General features: G+C 42.0%; 1 protein-coding gene across 1 annotated transcript; it reads right to left on the bottom strand.

Moving 5' to 3' along the window:
• Positions 1-1,295: 1,295 nt before the first annotated feature.
• Positions 1,296-15,904, bottom strand: dcaf6 (ddb1 and cul4 associated factor 6). Its single transcript, XM_030786606.1, has 17 exons — positions 15,791-15,904; positions 14,769-14,904; positions 13,753-13,964; positions 11,231-11,324; positions 10,539-10,667; positions 9,943-10,278; positions 9,027-9,200; positions 7,249-7,308; positions 5,791-6,046; positions 5,288-5,394; positions 4,597-4,924; positions 4,310-4,351; positions 3,614-3,752; positions 3,176-3,332; positions 2,540-2,628; positions 1,800-1,905; positions 1,296-1,418 (listed from the first exon to the last, which is right to left on the bottom strand). The coding sequence occupies exons 1-17, from the start codon at positions 15,899-15,901 to the stop codon at positions 1,360-1,362; spliced, it is 2,535 nt and encodes an 844-aa protein (XP_030642466.1). The 5' UTR covers positions 15,902-15,904; the 3' UTR covers positions 1,296-1,359.
• Between the last annotated feature and the right edge of the window lie 573 nt (positions 15,905-16,477).

The following is a 16,477-nucleotide window of genomic DNA, read 5'->3' on the forward strand; positions in this document are numbered from 1 at the left end:
ACATGAGCCCAGGACATGTTCAGTCACTGGTTAAGTCACCTGTTAAGAGAATCAGTTTTCCAAAAAAGATTCCTGTGGAATGCTTTGGAAAAGATGCGGTTTCTGTCTAAATCTCTTTGCTCATATGTATATGTAAGGATCAGAGAGGATTGTGAAAACAAAATCATACTGTTGATAGAAAAGGTACCAGCATCAATTACATTTTTATTGCTGTCCATAACAAAGTGTTTTATAATATTTTTTATTTCAACTCTTATTATGGTAATAAATTTTTATAAGTAAGCTCACAGTCCTGTTTTTAATTTTTTTTTTTTAAATAACACATTCATAAAAATCCATGTGAAAACGTATATTCTCTGGTAACACTCCAAGTTAGGACAAAAATCTCAACCAGATCAAAGTCAGTAAAGGTCTGTACATAAGTGCTTAACTCACAAATGAAAAACAGTTCACATTCCTGAACAGCCCTACATGAAAATTGGTAAAGCAAAAATGCCACGGAAGGCTGAGGAGAGGGGGGAGGGTACATTTTGTCTGCTTGACTCTTAGTAATCAGAAGCCACACTTAGCGAATCGTTCTGGCCAGCAGCTGCCAAAACAAAGGCCATCTGTCCCCTTAGCACAGACAGCCTGCCTAACACATTTTGCATGGAGAATCATTTGGGGATGGATTGCTTTACATAAAAATCACCTCAGAATCATACAGAAATATATTGCCTAGTGTTAGTACAACTGGATGTTTCCATGGGTTTATCTGAAACTTAACAAAAAAAAAACTCCTGTAGCAAAGGTTGGACGATGTTTCACGTGGAAGACAAGACGATACTGAGGTGTCCACGAATAATGATTGTCAGAAACAGACATACCAAAAGGTCAAGAAAATGTTCTTGACTGCAAATTGAAATGGTTTTAAGCAACGAAAATCTTTACTTGAAGTATGAGTGTATGTTTTACATGCATAATTGCCAAGTATACAAACATTTGAGTCTCTTTGTCTGACGCTACAATAAGAAAATCTCACACACAAACGGACCAAAACTCAAACATCTGCCCTCAAACAAAAATAATATTGCACTTAAATATTCCCAAGCACCTGTCAACTACCCCCCCCCCCCCACCCCCACCCCCACCCCCCCCCCCCTCGAAACGTACAGCCTGTTTTCTCTTACTTTCCCCAGATGTTTCTGCACAGAGACATCAGTAAGAAAGTCATCTTAAAAAAAAAAAAAAAAAAAAAAAAAAAAAAAAGTTAAAAATCAAACTGAAATAGTAGGGAAATATTCTACATTTCAACTTGTACAAATCTCAAAGGTTCAAGTGCTTCGTAGCAAAATGGTTAGCTTCCTTCGCGCGGGAGGCTTACTGCTCGTCCTCATTTTCCTGCCCAGAGCCTTCAGAACGATCACCCTCTAGCCGATCTGTTTGTTTATGTGTGGGAGAGATAGAGAAAGAGAGAGCATTAGAGAGGATATAGCCAATGCATACACTTGATCTATATGCCCGTTTAAAGAAAATGGGTTAAAACATTTTTATTATGAAGTGTTACGAGTTTTATGAAGAACCATCTGAAGGCTTTAAATTGGCGTAAGTTGTCTTAAAAACATCTCGAGGAAAATGAACACAAAAAATATGTTTCACACTCTGCAACACTGTACGTACCGTATGCTTTCGTAGACAAACAGCCTTGTAACTGACCCTTGTTCGTACTTTTTATAGATTAGCAAACTACACGTCGGCCAAATAAACCACAGCGTCTGTGGCACAGTTGACTGAAAGGTAGTGAGAAAGACACTGTTCACCTGTTCTGATGTGATTGAGTGAAGCCAACATTCTCAGCATAAAGGACGCTGGGACAGTAATAGTGTTTCTTGTCTCCTCCAGCATCAGTTCATTACGTGCAATTACCTACAGGAGAGAGAAAGTAAGAAGACACCATCTGTACAAAGTGTTCACCGCATAATACCCACCGGATTACTTTATTCCAAATGTCTCTGCTCATTGTATTGAAATTCATGGTAAAGAGCATTCGCAATTCAAACTCAAGCCACTTATACAGATAAGTCTCAGTGAACAAAACCAAAAGGAAGAGTTTGTTGAGACATTTGTGCTGAAACAAGGCAGGAGGAGAGAGCTAATCCCAGCTGCCGTGCAGCCTGCACAAGTGGACTGCTGTGTGAACTCAGGAGGCAGTCAGCTGCTACAGACTGTCTGAGTCACAGTGCCAAACATGCAGAACCAAACCCAAGCCCTGCGTTTAACCTCAGCCTAATACACCAAACATGACACCTCAGAGCTCTGCTGCCACCTACAGGTTCCTTATGGAACTACAAATAAGTTTGTTATTTTGTTTGTAGGGTTGCTAATCACATGTGAGAGGGAACTGGAACCTCTAATAGCATCATGGTTTATACGGGGCGTGGTATTTACAATAACATAGATAACTTATGTAATTGGAAAAACCTCCAAGACAACACATCGAAGTGAAAAAAAGTGATTTAAGTAACTGAAGCAATGTTGAATGGAAAGAACCGTTAAGTACCTCTTCTGCAAGCACGCGATTAAATGACGGTGACTGTTCAAGGGGAGACCAGAGCTTTATATCATAGTCAATGCCAGATGAGGCGAGAACTGTAAGACACAAACAAGGGCTTGAATGAAACAGGAATCAAAATACTCAACTTTAGTGACAACAAGAGCATCCACACAGTGAAATTAAAAGAGGAACTATATTTTTTTGACAAAAAAAAAAAATCAAAAAAGATGTACTGAATTCACATAATCTATGGATTCTTGCGTGCCTAAAGGTAAACAATATCTGTCAGTACTACTATGTTACATACATACATATTATTACATGGACAGAATGGAAATCAGGACTGAAACTTCTAAAATCGCTAAAAAAAAAAAAAAAAAAATCTTTCAGATGCCACGACATAGTTCCTGAATTCGTAATTAGTGATTCAATTCTCCCTCTGTGTCACTGCTACTATTAACAGCTAGCCAAACTCTTTCAGATAGGTTCACAAAAGTCCCATCTTATCAATGAGGACTTTTACTTAACAAGAGATAACAACATATCGATAGCAATATGTCTAATGGTTACTAAATAAGTCAGTAGGTCAGTAATGACTCAGTATTAATCCATGGCAGAGGTTGTCTATAAAGTTGTACTTACTGGGGTCATAAGGATGAGGTTGTAGGCAGTTGACCACGTGATTGTCTGCCTCCAGCAGCATCAGGTGCTCTCCTGTATGCCTGTCCCAGATAAAGATATGTCCGCAGTCTGAACCGCTCATCACAAAATTATTCCCCCAGAAACAAGATTCTTTTATCTACAACACAAAAAAATCAACACAGTCACGTTAACAAACATAATATATCCCATTCATTCACACAGTCCCGTAAGTATAATAGAGCTTTTATGTATTTTTATATAAGGTCATTAGGGGTATGTGAAAAATACAAACAGACTCATTCAGAATGACATACGAGATGAAAACATCTTAATAGTGATGTGCTTTAGATTATAGCTCTGTCCATAAATACCCATTGGCCCATTAATTATAGATTTCTTTGAGTTACAGATAATGCTACATTATAGTCATGTGCCTACCATGGTCCTGGAGTTGCGATGGCCCTTGTAAACCATCTTAACAGAGGGTCTCCTGATGTTTTGCGTCTCGCTCTCCTCCATCTCACGCCTCTCCTTCCTCCTGCGGAAAAGCTCCTGGATTCGCGCTGCAGCAGAGCGTCTGTTTTCGGGAAAACAGCCACAAACCACAAAAAAAAAAACCTCATCTATCACTTCACTTTTAACAAAAGTATAAAGACATAAACATGGACGATGCAGCTGTTCTCAAAATGCAACAGAGCAATAGTCACACATCAGTCAAGAACCCCACTTTTGGCTAAATACAACTGCAGAGTTTGTATTTTATTACTAGGATGACATGATATCTATTACAGTAGAATCTTTCAGAACACATTTTTGGGCTACCAGGTTCTGTTTCTCGTGTATTTGTGTAAGATGTATTTCTACATTTCAGTTTAAAGATACCCACTCATTCTACGTGCAAGTTATTTGCTCAATAGGTTAGTTACTCAACGTGATAATACACTGTCAGCACACACACACACACACTCCAAGCACACACATCGCTTGTGAAACAAAACAGCATTTTTTTGGAGGTTTCAGTCTGTGCTTCCAATCTACTGAGTCATTTCTAAGGTTAATATACTGTGAAAAAAAAATAAAAAGGCAGTTTCATCCCTTATGGTTAGAGAACATTCCTCACAATCATAACCATACCTGATGAGTCTATCACCTACAGCTGATCCTCTGAAATTAAATCTATTGAGAGGAACACAATTTCACCGGCTTTCCACGCTTCCCAAAAGAGTCATGTTTTCTCACCGTTACAAAAATAAACTCGTGTTAAAATCCCAACTGATGTCATAATGTCGACATATTACACATTTTTTTTACCAAAAAAAAAAAAGAACAAATACAATGGATTCATAAATATATGATGATGATTGACCAAATGCCTCTGATAACAAGGAGACACGAACCTCTGCCCTTGTCCTCCTCTGTACCTGGATGCAGGAATGAGTATCGGATCGTCGTCACTGTCATCTGAATCCTGGTTGCTACGGGAGGGTTGGGATGGACCCTGGCCCTCTTCTCCTGCTGGTTCACTTTTTCTGCAGCTTTCGCTGATCTCCTCTGGTCCAGCGGCCTGGAGCTCTTCTGAGGGACGGGGACCGGCCGAGCTTGCTGCAGGCCCCGTGCAGCTCTCCTCCTCTGGGGCCTGCAGGGGTGTGCTCCCCTGAGAACTGACGGAGGCCTTCTCCGTGCCACTGTCCGTGGTCTCTCCCTCCTCGCCGATTGGAGCAGGCCGTGTGCGCGTATCTGGAGCGTGCCCTGCAGCGATAGCGGAGAAAGAACTTAACTTAAACCGTCTACCGTTTTTCCTTAACACGGTTCGAAGTCAAAGAGCGGCTTTTCTTTTAGATAACCAAGAAAATCAAAATCAATAAATCTGACATACTTCAAACTGACCATGCATAAGATGTTCTTACTGGGTTTTGGAACTGCTGGTATCACATTCTGGATACTTCGTGGCTTAAATCTTCAGCCAAGATCGAACTACAGTATAATTCCAATGCTGCCTACATAGCTGTGTGCACTGTTTAAACCTTGTATTTGCCATGCAAAGTAAGACAAAACACTATCAACACTCTGACCCGCATCCAACCCGTTTCCAGAGCCAGGCCAGTATCTCACCCTGCTCTTTACTCTCTCCTACAGGCTCTCCTCTGGTTTGGTTCTCCTCCACCTCCTCAGTCTTCTGAGTCCCACTGCTCCCCCTGGAGTTGGGTGATTGGCTGCTCCTGGATACACACACACACACACACACACACACGCACACACGCGCACATGGATAAACAGTCACATATGCATTAGTCATAGGCACAGAAACTACAAAGCACACACTGAAAAGCAGACAGTGCATAGTGGCAATGCACAAACTCTGACCATTTTAAATGACCTGCATAGAGACTGCCCAAAAACACATGATATATAAACAAGGCTGGTTGAAAAACTGAACACTGATGATATTTGAATTGATTATATGGATGATTTAACTGGTCTGGCATGTTACCAACAGTACAGTCAGTGGCTGAGTAAATGCATATGTCTTGAGGCTTTATGACGACTGGTATATTAACTGGTACAGTTGTGTCTGAAAAGAGATACGAGGGATTATGAGCAGACCGAGCTCTCACCATTCATCAGTGAAGTCCAGTTTGATGGTGCTGGTGGTGGTACCCTCTGTGCTGTAGTGAAGGCTGAGAACCGGTTCTGCTGTCCCGGCTCGGCTCATGCCCGATGCCGCGCTGCCCGTTCCAACGCCGCTGCCACTGCCGCTAGCGCTGGAGGTGACGCTGGGATCAGAGCCAGCTGCAGCTCCAGCCCCGACGGCTCCTACACCACCGCTCACACCCGCACCACTGCCTACATTCCCTGAGCCTTCTGAGCCTCCTGAAACAGGCAGAGAGACAGACAGACAGAGACAGAGACAGAGACAGAGACAGAGACAGAGACAGAGACAGAGACAGATTTTAGTCGCTTTGGTGGTAAACGGCATACTAGTCAAAATTTTGAGTTACACCTGATGATTACACTTTTATATGCTGGACATGATCCCTTGATGTAGTTCTATGTCATGATTACACTTTTACATATTATTATTTTATTCTTGCTCATTTTGTAAAGGCTTTGATATCCTGCGCTAGGCACTTTTTTTCCCAAATTAAACCGTCATTTCTTTCATAACTTCTAAATGTACTTGATAATTCTCAAAGGATGCTTGTATCCATATGAAAAATCTAACATTTATTAGTCTGAAGGGAAATGTCTTTTTCAACATAAACCAATGACACAGTGAGTTCTTTCTTAGAGGAAGCACGACAGTGGTAATTCAGAGGCTGCAGGAATGCTTGAGCAGCAGTGGAATGTGGGCTTGTGTTTGTGTGAGGACACATGAGTGCATGACAGAGCTCTTAACATTACAAACATTCGGTAAACAACAAAAAAGGGAGGGGATTAAAGTCACACAAAAGATGTATCACAACATGTGCTGACAAGTTAACTATTAAGAGGGTGGCATGACATTTTAAGACAACGCCTCATTCTTACAGGCTGAAGAAGGCTCCTGGGAACACAACTTTACAAAAATAAATAAATGTCACCCTAAAACTTTTTTTTTTCTATCTGATTCAGAGTGAGAGCCAAAAAGTGAGGAAAACGTGATTTAAGAGAAAAGCTCAAATCTCTTTATTCACAGAGAGAAAAAGAATCAGATGAACTTTCAGAAATAATTAAGCAACATGTGGACTCTGTAACTTAATGCTAAGAGAATAATTGACGTATTAAAACCTATTTCTTTCCTCAAACTTGTCAAATGTTTAGCTAATGACACAGGGCAGAACGCATGTACTACATTCATTTCCATTACAGCAAATGAAAAAAAAAAGCAAATAATTCACTCTTCCTGCAAAGAGGATAGAAAGAGACAAAGAGCAACAGATACAACCAAATCAAAAGAATAAGAGGAGATGCATAAAAGGGGTTGACCCTCAAAGAGATACAACAGTAACGGAGGAGATGAAAGAGGAAGGAAAGGAGAGAACAGAGAGAAAGATGAAGAAGGGGTAGAGCAGAAAAGAAAAAAGGTGACGCACCCAGCTGCTCATCCAGAGTCATGGATCCGAGCTGTTTGTTGACCACAGACGAGGGGGAATCTGGAACACAAACAAGACGTACTGAACAACAAAGGACAAAAAAATAATTACATAAATGAAATTTTAAAAGGGGAAAACATAAATAAATAAATAAATAAATAAATAAATAAATAAAACCTCATCACAACAGAACAGGCAGCAGAGGGCAACAGTGGGTTGAGGAAATTAAACCACGCACGCGACAAACAGACCACACTGCAGGCAAGATCAGTGAGACAGAACAATGTCTGTCTCACAGGTTATCAGACATGAAAGCACAGACACACACTTCCTTGTCCTCTATAAAACTGCCAACAGATGCACAATGACATCAGATCTGACTATCCAGAGTCTTTTGCAACACACCCTATTCACTATTCTATTAACTATTCTATTTTATTTCATTTTATTCTGTTGTCGTGTTTGATTTATGCTGGACGGTGCTGTTGTGACACTCGAAGTTCCTTTGGGATTAATAAAGTATTTCTTATCTCATCTTATCAGTGTTTACCACACAAAACAACCAAGAGTATGTTCCAAAGCACAAGATAACAGTCGAAACTCACACCAAAACCACCTACAACATTTACACTGTGAAACTTTAATCATGTTCCAAGATATATAAATGAGCAAAGTTAACAAACCTGAATGATTTAACCACTGCTTAAAAGGCACTGAGGGAAGATCAAACACTAATTAGTATTTGAAATAGACACAGCCTTGAGGAAGCTTCCTCCAGTGAAAGAGAGACAAGGTCATGGCCAAAATGCCAAAAAGAGATCAGAACACAGAACATTCAGCCTTCCAATCTGTTTTCCAATCTAATTTAAATAAAAAAGACAAAGAAACAGAAAGGCGAAAAGGCCATCCGAGATACTTGGAGGATTCATATAGCTGTTGAGACTGAGATCTTTGAATCTGTGGTTCATGGATTCCCATGTGTTCTGTGATATAATTAGTTGCTCACTCTGAGCTTGAAAAAAAATCTATGCACTACATACAGTAGATAGGTCTACTGGCGTAAGCTGATTCAGAGATGCACTATGTGGGAGATTACTGCTAGTCATTTAGAATGCAAATGTCAAACAAACTCAATCGGTCGACAGAGTGCAAAGCACATCAAAGCTGATGATGTCATTCCAAAGGGTTAATGGGCGCACTGGTCAGCTAGAGGTTAGGTAGAGATTAGGCTGTAGCACAAGGCGCATTACTAAAGAGAGAGACGGGAAACTGTAAGACCAAGATCTTATCTGAAGCTGTTCCAATATGTGAAGCAGTTCATGAAATGAATCAAAAGATAATGATGTCAGAATGTTCTCATTGTTAATTACAACGGCAGCACCGAAACTCTTGTTGTGCATTTGCCAGATTTATCTCCTCCCTGGTACACAAGTTGATAATCTGACAAAACTGGTTGGATGTGGGGTTTTTTTTTATCATTACTTAAACTAATAACTGTGGGATTATGTGGTTTAAACATCATATTTGGAGTTCAAAGATGTCGATGTATGTGACATGGTGCTCTCATTGAATCTTGCAGGTTAGAATATCAAAAAATATACGTGTTTCTTCATGTCTCTACTCATGTACAATAGAGTTGCATGAGCAGGTCTTCCAAACTTTGTAGCTGGGAGGTTCAGCACATCAAAAACCAAAGTGCCACAAGAAGGGAACAGGCAGTCAAGTTCGGGTGAACGGGGTGGAGGAAGGTTTCCGGATAAGGCAGAGGGGACGGTAACCTGCAGGGGGGGAGGTCTCTGCACTGAGCCCCTGGGGTGGGTTCTCGGGGGCAGGGGCAACTCTGGGGGCTGCAGAGGCTGTACGCTGGCCCTGTCCAGGTGGGTCCGCCAGCAGGAGGAGGCGCTGCAGACGCCTGCACACTAAGCTTACCGGCAGCCTGCGTGGACCATACTCTACCAGGGAGGCAAAGAGATCAGAGGCGAGAAGGGGAAAGGAGAGAAGAGAGGAGAGAGGGAGATCATGGAATGGAGGAAGTTTAACAAAAAAAGCAAAGAACAAAGGAAAAGAGACAAGTTTTTGCTATCATGTACAAGGTATGGGAACCTGTCCTCTCATACTATCACATAGTCCCACACACAGTTCTCCTTTATGCTGGACATTGCCTCTCAAACACAAACACGCGAACAGACAAAAAGCCTCTTTAAGACTGCGAACACAAGCAAATATTTGCCATGATCTAATGCATATTGCTGTTGAAAGATCCTAAGAGACTATTTTCTTAAAACTCAGCATCCCCTGTCAGTATCTTGCTCTTGTCCTGACCTGCCACTGACAGATGCTGTCCAGACCGTCAAAAGGTCCTCAAGAATCTTTTTTTCTCCTCAAATTCTTGTATCAACACTGTACAGAGGTGGACACACCCACATCAGCCTATGTGTGGGCCCACTGAGTGGACAAGAAGCAAAGCCATAGAGTCAACAAGAGGCAGGTTCAATAACACGGCAAGCTCTGGGTTGTTCCCACTGCTGACTTCTTTATGATTTATGACCAGATGACCAAAGTGAGATGAATCTACACCTCTGGGGAAATGAAATATGGAGGGGGTTTAGACTGAGATGTCTGCAGTATTTGTGCATGTAATGTTATCTCTGTCTGTATCAACATGGCATGTCGGTGATGGTAGAGTGGACCTACCGGAAAGGGCAGGTTCTGAAGATGGAGTAGGGGTACTTGTAGGGGTGGGGCTAGCTTCAGCCTGGGTCTTCTGCTCAGAGTCGGGGGAGGAGACAAGCGAAGAGGAGGGAGCGCTCTCCATGGAGGAGGAGCTAGAGGGAGGAGGGGCTGTCAAAGTGGAAGAAGAGCCTGAAGAAGAGGAGGAGGTCGATTTGGGAAGAGGTTCTGCAGAATCAGAAGCAGAGGCAGAGGTAGAGGCAGAGACGGGGGCAGGGATCTCCACTTCCATAGGCCCTTCAGCCCCTGAAGGCTCCTGAGGTGGGGTCTCCGAGGCAGCAGTAGAAGACCCTGCAGCTCCTGTGGATAAAAAACTAGTCAGACTGATAATAAAGTATGCCTGAACTCACATAACTGCAATAAAATCCAATTTATGAAAAGTTCAGGATTCTTAAAAACCATACATATCTGTATGGGCTGGAATAGCTTACGCGTTATACATTTAGCCTTGAAGCTAGAGCAATATAGCATGAAAAAACTGATTATAATACACATTGTTTTGGTCATGTATGACTTGCTGAGTTCAGTCAAACATGTACACTTCATATAAACTAAAAAACGAAGTTGTATACCTCTGGGTCGTGTTTGGGGCCGCCCCCTGCTGCTCTGGGCCTCGCTGGCCTCCTCAAACCAGCGAGAGAGCATGTCTGACATCCTCTGCATTAAGGACACATTAGGACTCTGCTCTCCTATGAAAGACAGAGAGAGAGAAAAAAAAACTCCACTAAATCAAATCAGACACAGTGAGGCAACACAAATCTGAAACTGACACATTCTGCATCTAAAGATAACTTTGTTCTACCACTGATGGCTTCATTAGCACTAGATTACATGGAAAAGTTGAGAGACTGAAAAGGTCTTAATGAGGGTCAGAGGAACACGGCACAAGAGATTACGGGGGTAAAGACATTAAAGAGCTCCTTATTCAAGAGACAGAGGAGATTAGCCCCGAGGAAGACCAGCTTCTTACGGGGTGACAGTTAGTGACATGGTGTGTGTGTTTAAATAAGAGCAACTCAGGGACAAGGTCTTACAGCAACTTATCAGCAGGAGAGAGCGATACACAAGACGTCGACACTGATAAGGGACAGTTTAGTTACAAGAAAGGTGTGAGAATTGTGCCCATATTCCAACACACAGATCAGAGTTTGCATGTGTTTATGTACAGAGCCTGTTGTAAATGTTCATGTTTGTAGCGCGGCGTGCGGACGAGGGTGAACGGGTCGGCGCGGTGCGTCATCTCTCATCTTACCATCTCGTTCTCTCTCGCTCTCGGGACGTGCGCGAGGCCCAGTGTCTGACCAGTCCCCTCTGAGGCGCAAGCGTTTCACCGGGGGTTGCCTGAGCTGTGGGAATGCACATCAACAGCCTGTCAGTTACTGTCAACCCAAACACCGGGCTCTTAAAAATACACCACTCTTAGACTGCATTGGGTTTCACTTCCACCCAATTTTGATTTTGATCGCCCTTATCACATCTCCACATCGTTATCTTATCTACCGTATTACACTGAAAGAGTCAGGTTCCAAATCGCAATCCAAATCAGTCTGGATCCAAAACATTAAACATTCCTTCATCAGTGTGCCTGAAACAGGAAGCAAAGTTCCCTTCACTGATGTAGGAGTCAATAAGGGATGAAGATGTTTTGGACTCATCTGGGGAGTGGCAAACTGAGCCCTTACAGCTTTGTCACTCACACAGGCATCCATTAGCTTTCTTCTGGCAAACACAACATGGTACACTTAAAGTGTGGAAATAAATATCTGTCACACATACTTGGCCTTGAATTTTTTTTCCAGAACATTCCCTGTCTGTGGTACTACTGCAGCGTAAAACAAACCTCTATGAGTAAGGCGAACAATGCTCTCAAGCGCAGCATAAAACATCTATTACTGAGATCACTGGTTTGGACTTTAGCTGTAAATCTCAGACACCATATTTTTGCAGCAGATACAACATAGTCTTGCTGTGAGAACCGGTTGATTGGGAGGTTCAAACAGGCAGTGGAGGACAAAAGAGAGACCTGAAGTGAGGACTGTGGCTTTCATCTCAGATCAAGACCAGGATCTCATTAGTGAATTTTCACACCAGCAACCATATTGTGGAGTCTTCCTGACGACAAGATAAAACTGCCACTGAACGTTTACAAAACCTTGGAAAAGGTCTGAGACACGACCAAAAACACTTTTTAGTTAACTGACTTGGATGACTGCAATTACTGCTGTTGAAGCCTAAATTAATTCTGACAACCAGATGAAACGTGGGGTTTACATGGAAGCAAAATATGATGGCATCATCTCAAACACATTTCACAAATAGCTCCATTTCTCAGAAGGGTTTGGCCCAACACTGACAGATCCTGTTTGAAGAATCATAATGTGGACAGATGCTTTAACAAATCAACAAAGTTAAGGTTGTTACTTCAAACATCCTGGTAATACACAAGAGAAGAATGGGGGCAACAGTAAAAATGAAAAAGAAAGAAAGAAAGAAAGAAAGAAAGAAAGAAAGAAAGAAAGACAGACAAGGAAAAAAGGAGGAAAGAGAGTCTCTCTGCTTCGGCTGTCACTCTGCCCTGTGTCCCAGGTTATTTCTGTCCCCTCTGGCAGAACATGACTAGTATCTGCAGCTCTATTTGGAAAGGAATGCGAACATGGGGGGATGCAGACACAGATGATCACACTGTGTCACAAGCCAAGGGGAACCGGAGCAGTGATCCAGCACCTTTCACTTCACCTGTCATACATCCACGTCAAACCTAACCCTTTCCAAAATACGACCACGCTCAAAGGAGGCCCCCTGTCCAGGGAGTTAGTCCTGTCCCTCTTCCTGGGAACGATAAGTAAACATTAAAAGAATCTTTTCACACAGACAACTGTTTAAAGGTCTCGCAAGTTTAGTATCAGTTAAGGATCAGCTCAGATCATCAGACATAGGACCTAAAATATGAAAACAAGTAGTACAGGCATCGTTCCATTAGTGGCCCTAAAGTGTATGTAGGTCACCTTAGGGATGGATGAGCAATGAAGTGTCCTTCAGCAGTTTATGGCTGTGAGCTCATCAAGAGTGGGCAGACTTAATTAAACATAGCTCAAAACAAAAAAAATCAGTCCAGCTCTTCTCCATTTGTGACCCTGCTCTTTATCTGTCTTACCTCCTCTCTCCTTAACCCTAACCCTAACACTTATTCATCTCTCCCTGGTGGGGTATATTTTCATTGAAATATTAAGCTGTCCTAGTATGGGGCATAAAAATTTGGCTGTGGGAAAAAAAAAAAAATGTCCTGACAGAAATGTGAAGACAGCACCGAGGCACGAGTACAAACGATTACCGCAGGCATTATGGCCAGCAGGAGACCAGAGAACAGAAAAGTCATTTTGTCCAAGAGTCCCCTGGAAGCGGGAGCAGTGCAAAGTCACTGCAGCACCGCGTTATCGTAATGGTAATACTGAGACCTGCCCACAGCCATTGTGAGACTATCAGACCTAACTATCAGACCTCATGAGCACCACAGCCCAGCATGGCAATGTAGCAGGTACAGATAAATGGCTGGCATTCAGAGAGCCATTAGGCCGTATACATTCCTTTCCCGTAAAAGAAAGGAAAAAAAAAAAAACTTCACTTTATGGAACTCCTTACTCTCTTCACTTAAAATTTTATCATAATAATTTATATTACATGACTGTAATGAAAATTTATGCAAAAAACGATTTTAAAAAGAATAAAATCTATTGATAAAAAAACTGGTACCACAGTTCAAAACGCTCCCCTCACCTCCTCTCTCCTCTCCTCTGATGGGCCTTTGAGCTCCCGTGCCTGGTCATCTTTGGGGTCAAACAGGTAGATGTAGTCAGAGGAGTAACTGACCAGCACCTCCTGCCCATCTCCGCTGTAGCACAGTGACGTCACCCGACAGGACTTATTGGACAGGTGGGGGGGGACAAATCTTACACACATCCCTGTAGTTCCTCTCCCCATATAGTTACCTATAGCAACACAGAGATCAGTATACTTCATTATTCATAAATCAAGACAAAATACAACACTAATTAATAGTAACAAGCAGAGAGACCACATAACAGATAAAATAACTGTTTAAATGACCCCACATGAGGACAGAGATGTATACATTTTCACGGATGAAGTTGCCTCTTTTTTCTGTTCAAGACTTTGTGAGCTATGGAATTATACTGATGGAATATGATTGAGGAGGAGGAAGTGGTTGGAGGAACTTTGGTTAGCTTTCCAAATGGAAGATATAAGCAATAAAATGAGAGCTGTTAAGAAATTTTCTACGCACAAAAAACCAAGGCACTTGGGCAATGGCCAAGCCGTGTTTTACGATGGACAAGCCCTGTGTAATGCATCAGATGCCACAGAATCCAAAGAGTGCGTAAACCTATATCTCACTCTCCATTACTTCGCTCAGCTCAGCCATGCCAGAACCTTCTCTCCTCTCACACACACACACACACACACACACCCACACACACACCACTCAGCCTCTGACCCAACACTGACCCAACACTGAGGACTATAAAGACTATAATCGTGTGACAAAACAGCCATAAGTCAAGGAAATCATCATTTGTGCATGTTGTGCATTTAAACAAGAATGTTACTCGACATTGAGACATGTGTGTTGGTACATGTCATCATATCATGTCATGCAAGAGTGATCCTGAAATGTGCTAAACAGGATCTTAACCAATGCTGAACATGGTGACCCTTCCTTTTTTATGTGAGCTGGGAGAATTCATTAGCGACATGAGAATAACGTGTTCTCTCACCCGTAGCTCTGGTGCCAAGCATTCGTCTGTCGTAGATTCTCACTGAGCTGTCAGAGCATCCAACAGCAAGGTAGTATGGTACCAGGGGGCTGATGGATATCGAGGTAGCAGCCCTTCGACAATTAATCAAAATGTCCTGATTGCAGACAACAGGAGAGACGATAAGCTTGTTAGAACGATAACAAGGCAATGTGATCATAATGAGAGATGAGAGATATGACAAGAACAAAAGAGAGAGAGACATGAAAACTAAGACATGATTACAAAATAATAATGAGTAAAACCTTGACAGTTTTGGAATCAACATCCAAGACCACTGTCAAAAGGGCAAACACTCCCTCAAGCAAATCTCATTGATCTTACATAAGCACAGAGTGTTGTGAAACAGAACATAACAGCTACTAGGCTGACGTAAGCAAAAGCAAAAAAATAAAATCTGTACAAACAATTCCGGAACCCAGGCAGCACTGGCTACAATCTCAACCGATTTTAGGGAGACCTGATCAGCATAAAAACATATCCTGAACAAATAGCATATTTTGACAGGAGGTCACGAATTTCTGTGTCTGATCTTAGCCAGTAAATGAGAAAATCAGGAAAAGAAGGTGCAAGAACAAAACAGAGGCATGGAGCATCATTACACAGTGATAATGAATAATTTGACCCCAGACATCATTTTGGAGAGGGTAAATGAGACAGTCATACCCGGGAGTTGTTATTTCTGCTTTTTGGGAAAAAAAAATATGGGAAATGAACAACAAATCTTACATAAAAGGAGTGAATGAACAATGAGGAAGCTGACTTTGATCTGATGTTGAATGGAATTTGGAGTACAAATGTTAGATGTGCATTTCAGTGCTGTTGTGCTTTTTCACTTAAGTTTTCTTGATACCACACCACCCTACAATCACACTCAAACAAACACAAATACAGAAATGCACACAAACACACAAACACACAAACACACACACACACTCCTGTGAGTGTATCTCCTGCATGCTAGTTTGAGACTGGCCCCTTACATCTTTACAATCCTCTTTTGTGCAGCTGGTCTTCATACGCAGATCAAACCACCGCACTGTACCATCCTCTCCACAGGACAGGAACGTGTAAGGGTCATTTGGTACAGTCATAATCTGCACATGCAGAGAAAGAGAAATGAGAGAGAGAGAGAGAGAGAGAGAGAGAGGGAGGGAGAAAAATGAGCCCTTTGTTTAGGGTTTTGGCTCCAGTCCAAAGTGCATTTGAGTAGCACAACATTGTTGACCTCCTGAGGGAACTCTATCTTGACTTGATGACTTTAATGAACCATGTAATCAGAAACAAAAAGCTTCCTCGTGCCTTTTCTTAATTCTCCACGCCAAGAAAACACTAACCACACTTGAAAATACATATCTTCCCACCTGAACTCTTCTCCTACTAAATTGGCATTACTGAAATTACAATACCAAATTCAATCAAAGTATAACAATTAAATCGGGTTCCTTACCTCATACGCTGTCCCATAGTGGCAGGTGAACTGGCATTGTCTGTTGATTTCTGGGCTTTTATCTGTGTGTGTATAGTAGATGATACCATCTCCTGAGCAAGATACAATCTGCTGATCATTGGTGTGGGGCATAAACTTGGCGCTAAAAATGTTTGCCCGGTGTCCTGACCGAATCGTTGTCTTCACCTAGTAAAGAAAAGACAGCTATGATATTGAAGAT

This window comes from Chanos chanos, chromosome 10 (genome assembly GCF_902362185.1).
Source record: "Chanos chanos chromosome 10, fChaCha1.1, whole genome shotgun sequence".
NCBI classification, from domain to species: Eukaryota; Metazoa; Chordata; class Actinopteri; order Gonorynchiformes; family Chanidae; genus Chanos; species Chanos chanos.